The sequence below is a fragment of the Scylla paramamosain genome, chromosome 25 (assembly GCF_035594125.1).
Source record: "Scylla paramamosain isolate STU-SP2022 chromosome 25, ASM3559412v1, whole genome shotgun sequence".
Lineage (NCBI taxonomy): Eukaryota > Metazoa > Arthropoda > Malacostraca > Decapoda > Portunidae > Scylla > Scylla paramamosain.
In genome coordinates this window covers 6,292,501-6,300,000 of record NC_087175.1, presented here as the reverse complement: position 1 = coordinate 6,300,000, position 7,500 = coordinate 6,292,501, and the positions used below count along the sequence as shown (strand labels likewise).

At 52.9% G+C, this 7,500-nt stretch overlaps 2 protein-coding genes across 3 annotated transcripts in view; one reads left to right on the top strand and one right to left on the bottom strand.

Annotated features, from left to right (window-relative positions):
• LOC135113170 (NBAS subunit of NRZ tethering complex-like) overlaps positions 1-7,500 on the top strand; it is an 87,336-nt gene that overhangs the window by 31,609 nt on the left and 48,227 nt on the right. For both annotated transcript variants that reach the window (XM_064028268.1, XM_064028267.1), the window contains exons 22-24: positions 480-691; positions 1,193-1,305; positions 1,505-1,680. In XM_064028268.1, the coding sequence (XP_063884338.1) occupies positions 480-691; positions 1,193-1,305; positions 1,505-1,680 (501 nt within the window). The remainder of the gene's footprint in view (positions 1-479; positions 692-1,192; positions 1,306-1,504; positions 1,681-7,500) is intronic.
• Positions 3,086-7,500, bottom strand: part of LOC135113171 (mucin-2-like) — an 18,600-nt gene continuing 14,185 nt past the window's right edge. Inside the window, exon 2 of the mRNA XM_064028269.1 lies at positions 3,086-7,500. This exon is cut by the window's right edge and continues 121 nt beyond it. Coding sequence (XP_063884339.1) covers positions 4,459-7,500 — 3,042 coding nt within the window. The 3' untranslated portion in view covers positions 3,086-4,458.

The following is a 7,500-nucleotide window of genomic DNA, read 5'->3' as shown; positions in this document are numbered from 1 at the left end:
AGGTATGCACAGTCTCATTCAGCCAGTTGTGCAAAATCTACATTCATTAACTCAGAGGACATAAAGTTAATGGTCAAAAACTCCAGGTAAAATATGCATAAATTAAGAACCACCTTTAGTTCACCATTTTTCCTTCTGGTGACCCAAACAGAAGGTATTCATAATCTTATCCATTTAGTGCAAATTCTACACTCATAAACTCAAAAGACAAAATGCCAAGTAACTGGTAGATAAAATATGCATTAGTAAAAAATCAGCTTCATTTAATCATCATTCCTCCTCCTGACCCAAACAGAAGATATTTATAATCTTACCTAGCCAGTTGTGCAAATTTAAACTCATTAACTTTAAGGAGAAAAGATAAAATGTGTAAATAAAAAAATGACTATAAACTCAAAGGAGAAAAAATTAGTAAAAAGCATATGTAAAAAAACACACCTTTACCTAACCTTCATCCTTCCTCCTGGTGACCCAAACAGAAGGTGATTGAAGCACTGCTTGGCTCAGAACAGCCAGAGAACATCAGGCTGGCTGGTGAGCTGATGGAGACAAGAGCTGACCACTCCCCCGTCAGCAACCCATACCTCCAGCAGCTGCCCTTCTCCCGTGCCGTGCAGCTGGTCACTGAGGCTGCCACGCACTACTACAACTCCTCTGAGAGCCACACGGACCAGGCCATCGACTTAGCACTGTGAGGCTCTTGTGTGTTTTGGTCTGGTAGCTTGTTCCTCCTCCTCTTCTTCTTGAGGCAGTTTTCAGGGCTTTCAGTGATGCAGTGCTTATTTGTTTGATGTCTCTTCTCCTACTCCTTCTCCTCTTTCTTCTCTTCCTTGTCCTCCTCCTCCTCTTCCTCTTTCTCTTCCTGTTCCTCTCATTCAGGCAGTTTGTAGATTTTATTTTTTTTATTATTGCAGTACTTATTTCTCTTATGGCCCTCCTCCTCCCCCTCCTCCTCTCTTTAGGCAATATTTAGATGTTTGATTACTGCACTATTTCAGTATTATTTCCCTAATGTCCCTCCTCCTCCTCCTCCTCTTCCTCTTTTTCTTCAGGCATTGTCTACATCTTAAGTTACTGTCTGTCTCTCTCATGTTCCTTTATTCTCTTCTCCTTCAAGCAAAACAGAAGAAAAACTAGATCTCTATTTAACACAATGCTTATTTCTCTTAATGTCCTTCCTCCTCTTCTTCAGGCAGTGTCTCAACCTGATAGAGTCAGAACATGAGGATGTCCAGAGGGAGAAGGACCTCATAGCAGCCCTGCAGATCCTTCCTGACTTTGGCATCAACAAGCTCCCTCTGCAAGGTAAGGTTTGGGCAGGTTTGGACACAGAGAGTGGGATTGAAGCATGTTTGGGGTCTTGTGTATTAAGGATGGAAAGCTGATTGGTTAGCTTGAAAAAAAAAAAAATTATAATAATATGCTATATACCCCCCTAAAAAGACAAAAAAGAAAAAAAAAAGATAATAGGAAATAATGTGTTGTTTCCCTCCACCCTCTGCAGTGCGGCTGTGTGAGGACCGACTGACGCTGGTGGGGGAGTGCATGGCGGGACGCAGCACAGCCTACCGCCACAGCTCCCTCCTGCAGCACTTGGCGGGTCTCCTCCGGGTGTGTGGGGAGGACTCGCGCGCCCGCCAGGGCAAGGTGCTCACGCTCATCGCCCAGGCCGCCCTTAAGGTGAGTGTCTGGCTGTCTGATGCCCTTCGTTGTTGTTGTTGTTGTTGTTATCGTTTTTCATCGTTGTTGTTGTTGTTGTCTTCATCATTGTTGTTGTTGCTGTTGTTTTTGTTTTTTCATCGTCATTATTGTTCTTATTGTCAGTTTTCATTGTCATTTTTGTTGTCACTGGTTTTCATTGTTGTCATTATCATTCTTATTGTTTTCATTGTTGTTGTTGTTGTTGTCATTGTTTTTCATTGTTTTTGTCATTGTTTTCCATTGTTGTCATTTTTTTTCATTGTTGTCATTGTTTTTTATTGTTGTTGTCATTTTTTTTCATTGTTGTTGTTGTCATTGTTTTTCATCATGTTGTCATTGTTTTCATTTTTGTCATTGTTTTGTTATTGTTTCCATTGTTGTTGTTGTCAATGTTTTTCATCATTGTTGTTGTTGTCATTGTTTTCATTATTGTCATTGTTTTGTTATTGTTTTCATCATTGTTGTTGTCATTGTTTTCACTATTGTTCTTATTGTTTTCATCGCTGTCATTGTTGTCACTTTTCATCATTGTCATTGTTGTTGTCATTGTTTTCATTATTGTTGTTATTGTTTTCATCATTGTCATTGTTGTTGTCATTGCTTTTCATCATTGTTGTTATTGTTGTTGTGTTTTTGTTGTTGTTGTCGTCAGTTTTCATTGTTGTTATTGTTGTAGTCATTGTTTTTATTGTTGTTGTCATTGTTTTTCATTGTTGTTGTCATTGTTTTCATTGTTGTTATTGTTGTAGTCATTGTTTTAATTGTTGTTGTCATTGTTTTCATTGTTGTTGTTGTCATTGTTTTCATTGTCATTGTTTTCATTGTTGTTGTCATTGTCTTCATCGTTTTTGTTGTTCGTTTTTCATCGTTGTTGTTTTTGTTATTGATGTCATTGTTTTCATCGTTTTTGTTGTTCGTTTTTCATCGTTGTTGTTGTTGTTGTTATTGTTTTTCATCGTTGTCATTGTTGTCATTGCTTTCATCGTTATTGTTATTTTCATCGTTGTCATCGTTGCTGTTATTGTTTTCATAATTGTCATTGTCATTATTTTTCATCGCCATTGTTGTCGTTGTCATTGTTATTCATCGTTGCTATTGTTGTTGTCATTGTTTTAATTGTTATTGTTGTTGTTGATGTCATTATTTTCCATCATTGTCATTGTTGTTGTCATTGTTTTTCATCATTGTCATTGTTGTTATCATTGTTTTTTTTCATAATTGTCACCGTTGTTGTCATTGTTTTCAGTCTTCCTTATACATAAAAAAAAAAAACTACTGGTCTGTGTGTATGTGTGTAGATGTATGCAAACAGTCTTTACTTGTCCCATCAGTTCAGTTTAAGAAAGTTAAGGTGTATGCAAGGAAAAACGAAAAAAAAAAAAAAACATACTATCGATATATTTCAAATGAAGATCACACATAAAAAAAAAAAAACCTCAGAACATACGATGCTATTAGTGTATTACAAATGAAAATCACACCCATAGAAAAAAAAAAAAACTCCAAACATACTTTACTATCAGTGTATTTCAAATCAAGGATCACACCAATTTTTATTCAATTCTGCCCTGGTGAACTTTGAGAAGAGGACATCTATGTACACGTGGGAGCTGAAAAGGGGGCAATAACAAAAGAAAGGGCAGATGCGATGTACAAAGCTGTGAAGGAGAGTACGATAATTTGAAAGGAGACACAATAACAAAGGAATGGACAGATGCGGTAAACAAAATTGTGAAGTACGTTAATTTGAAAGGAGACACAATAACAAAGGACAGATGCGATGTACAAAATTGTGAAGTACAATAATTTTAAGGAGACACTATCAAAAAGAAAGTTTCCTTCGAGAGAGAGAGAGAGAGAGAGAGAGAGAGAGAGAGAACACACGGGTATGCCACAACAAAAATTAATAGAGATGTATCAGATGTCCGCATTTATATGAAAAAGAAAACATTTATTTATTTATTTATTTATTTATTTATTATTTATTATTTATTTATTCTTGTATCCACATTCACATGTACACACTTGGCATTCTTGTGTCCGTGAATGCAGACATCCGATACATCTCTGAGCAAAACATGAACTAAACTCTACAGCGTGACGAGAGAGGGAAGGAGGGAGGGAGGGGAGGGCAGGCTGTTGTGATGCGTGAAGATGGCAGTGATACGAGGAGTGATGTGATGGGGATGCAGATGAGGGGTGTCGCCTGGAGGGTGGAGGGATGGGAGGCAGTGCGTGGTGTTGAGAGAGGCGCCCGCCAGGCCACACACGCAGAGGCGGGACAGCAGGGCGAGGCTGAGGCGGCGGGTATAAATAGTAACTAATGCTTAACAAGTAAACAAGTGTGAAGAAACACCGAGGGGGCGCGAGGGTGCAGCACCGCCCCCATCAGCCACGCAACCTGGGTGGCGGATGGGGGCGTAGCTGAGGGACGCCGCAATGCTTCCTTGGTGATGGTGGTTGTGAGAGCCGCGCAGGGCCATTCCGCGTCACCGACAAGGGAGCACAGCGCGCCATACCCACTCAGCCCCACCGTGGTGTCCGCGCCGCGCCGCCCCGGGGCCCGAGGGGCGGCGCGTTGAGTCAGAAGTGATGGAAGCAGCCCCGCGCAGAGCGGCACTGAACTGTGTGCCTGCACAGAGTCCAGTCAGGGCACCGCCGCTCCCAGCGTTGTCTGGCGGGGCGGGGCAGTAACGCTACGAGCACACACTCACTGCTTCACCGGGCACCTGTTGGGGGAGTGGGGTACTGCCCGCCTCATGCCCCGCACAGAGCCTCGCCCGTGCGCAGGGACACCTCGCCGTAGAACCTCATGGAGAGCTGGTGCCAGTCGAGGGCGGGAGTGGCAGGGGGCGGGGGGCCGCAGCGGTACACGTCCTGCACCTGCGCCTCGTCCAGCCTCGCGTCCCACACGCTCAGCTCGCTGATCTCGCCCTGGAAGTGTGAGGTGGGATCGAAGTCTGTGAGGTCAGGCAGTAGCGTGTGGCCCACCACGGTGAGGCCGCCGCCAGGCAGCGCATCGCGCCCCGCTAGCACGCCGCTCAGCGTGCCCACCAGGCGCCCGTTGATGTGCACCGCCGCCTGGTGGTCGCGGCTGCTCCAGCTGAAGGCCACGTGGTACCACTCGTTGGGGCGGAAGTCAAAGGGCAGCTTCTTGAAGTGGAAGCCTCCGTCCTGGCGTGGGGCGGTCTTAGGCTCCTCCCGCGATAGTATGTTGGCGGCAGGCAGAGGAGGCTCCTGGGAGGCGCCGCCCCTGCTCTGGTACTGCTGCTGCACCCACTGGTTGGCCTCGTCCTGGGTGCTGACGTAGTGCACGGGGCGAGGCAGCAGGCCGCGGCGCAGCAATTCCTCCGGGTCAGCGCTGAAGATGAGCTCCTCAAGGCGCTCGGCGTCCTCGCGGCGCGTGGTAGCCAGCGGGCGCGGCAGGTCCTCAGGCTTGATGTACTGGGGCGGTAGCTGCTCCAGGAACAGCGGTGCCGCCTCCTGGTAGTGGGAGGCGGGCACGCCTGACTCCTGCACTGCCGGCAGGGCAAGGGACGCCTCGGGCTCGTGGAACACAGCAAAGGAGGAGGAGACAGCCGGCGGGCTGTGCTCCTGGGGAGGGAGGCGGACTATGGGGGTGTAGGCGGGGAACACCCGGGGAGGGAGGGTGGCTGGGTCGGGGGAAGCAGGCGTGGTGGGTGGAGGCCGTGTGGTGGTGGTGGTGGTGGTGGTGGTGGTGGTGGTGGTAGGCTTTGTCACAAGGCGTCTGGTGGTCGTGGGCGGGGGCGGAGCGTGGGTCGTGGGGCTGAGGGGCAGGCGAGTGGGGGATGGCTGGTAGTGGGTGACGGGGGGCCGCTGGTCGCCGCGCAGCTCGCCGCGGCTGGCCCCAGTGAAGTGTGGCCAGTGCTTGGTAGGTGGCGGGGGCGTGGGCTCACTGATGGAGGGTGGGCGTCCCTCCGTGACCACCGCCGAGCCTCGAGGTGGGGTGGGCGGCAGGGGCTCCTCCGTGGGTGCCAGCACCGCCTCCTCCTCCCGCAACACCGCGGGGGCCACGGTCTCCTGGTAGTCTGGCAGCAGGCCGAGGTCGTCGCTCAGACGGTTAGGGTTGTCCTCGTCCTCTGAGGGCGCAGCGGGGTGGCGCGTCTCCTGCTGCTGGTACTGGCGGTACATGGCGTTGAAGGCCTCCACGTCGGTGATGGGCACGGAGTACACCACTGCGGTGTCGCCGTCACGCACCGCCTGGGCTCGCTCCATGGCGCGCCGGAACTCCTGCACGTGGCGCGGCGCGATGCTGGCGTCGCTGGACCACTTGTCGGGGCGTGGCGCGGGCTTGCGCGTCGACCACACCGACACCTTGGACTTCTGGCCGCCCACGTGCAGCTTGTCTGTGGTGGGCGGCGGGCGAGGGACGGGCGGCCTGCGGGTGGTGGCGCGGGTGGTTGTGGCTGGCGTGGTTTGAGGAGCGCGGGTGGTTGTGGTGGTAGGGGTGGTGAAGGGAGTGGTGGTGGTGCGTCTTGTGGTGGTGGGTCTTGCGGTGGTGGTGCTGGGTCTCGCGGTGGTGGTAGTGGTGGTGGTGGGGAGGGGCGGCGTGGTGGCGGGGAAGGCTGGGATCTTGGGCTTGGTGGCGGCGTGGTGGTGCGCCATGCCGGGGTTTTTGATGAGCTTCCACAGGGGCATCCTCGGGGGCTGGCGCGAGGCGGGCACGGTGGGGCGCGTCTTGCGAGAGGGGGTGGTGGTGGGCGCGGCAGTAAACCTGCGGGTGGTGTAGCGGGTGAAGGGGGAGGGGTCGGAGATGGGGCGCGTGGTACGGAAGGTGGTGATCGCGGCGGGGCGCTTGGGGGAGGTGGTGGTGGGCTTGCCCTTGGTGGTGGCCTTTGTGGTGGGGAACTCTGTGGTGGTGGTGGTGGTGGTGGTGGTGGTGGTGGTTGTGGTGGTGGGAGCAGCGGTGGGGTGGGGTGTGGGGGCGGGGCGGCGGGACTGGCCGGGCTGGGGCGAGGGCCTGAGGATGGGCGCGGCGGGTGGGTCGGCGGGGCGGGGCGGGGTCACCACCACGGGGCCCAGGATGGGCTGGGGCCGCCAGCCGCTCAGCTCCAGCTTGACCTCCTCCACCTGGGAGCTCCAGCCCCCGGGCCTGTCGGTGTGGGGGGCGGGCACCTCAGTCTTGGGGGTCGCCTTGGCCCGGGTCTTGGGCAGGGGGCGCGGTGTCTTGTCGCGCCAGATGGGGGACCACTGGTTGGGGGACTCGGGGATGGTCTGCGGCGCGGCGGGCGGCACGTTCCAGTTGAAGAACACGAAGTCGTCAGCCCCCGAGGGCTCCGTGATGATCGTGGGGCGGCCGCTCTCCAGCATGGTGAGCTCGTAGGGCACGTTGGTCCAGTCACTGTACGACTCTGAACGCGCCACGCCCTCCCGCACCGGCAGGATGTGCAGGCCCTCAGACAGGCTGGAAGGGGCGGCCTGCAGGTCATCCACGCCCATCTGGTCCACGTCAACAAAGCCGTAGGGCGACCACTTGTCGTAGGAGCGGCCGCTGCGAGGGTCCGCCAGCAGGTCCACGATGTCCCCCAGGCCACGGCTGTAGTCGATGGCCTCGCGCCTGTGTCGGGAGGGTGCCGCCGCCCAGCGTGTGCGTGGGTGACGATCCACGCGATCCAGGGGGTGGGCGGGTACGCCGGAGGGACCGCCCCACAGCACGCCCACGCCGTCGTGGCGCAGGAAGAATGCTGTCTGGGACTGTGCGTCGGGGGCCACCAGCGTGAGTATGGGGGCGATGCCCTCTGGGAAGGCCGTCACGTTGACCCAGGCGGCCAGCGTGAG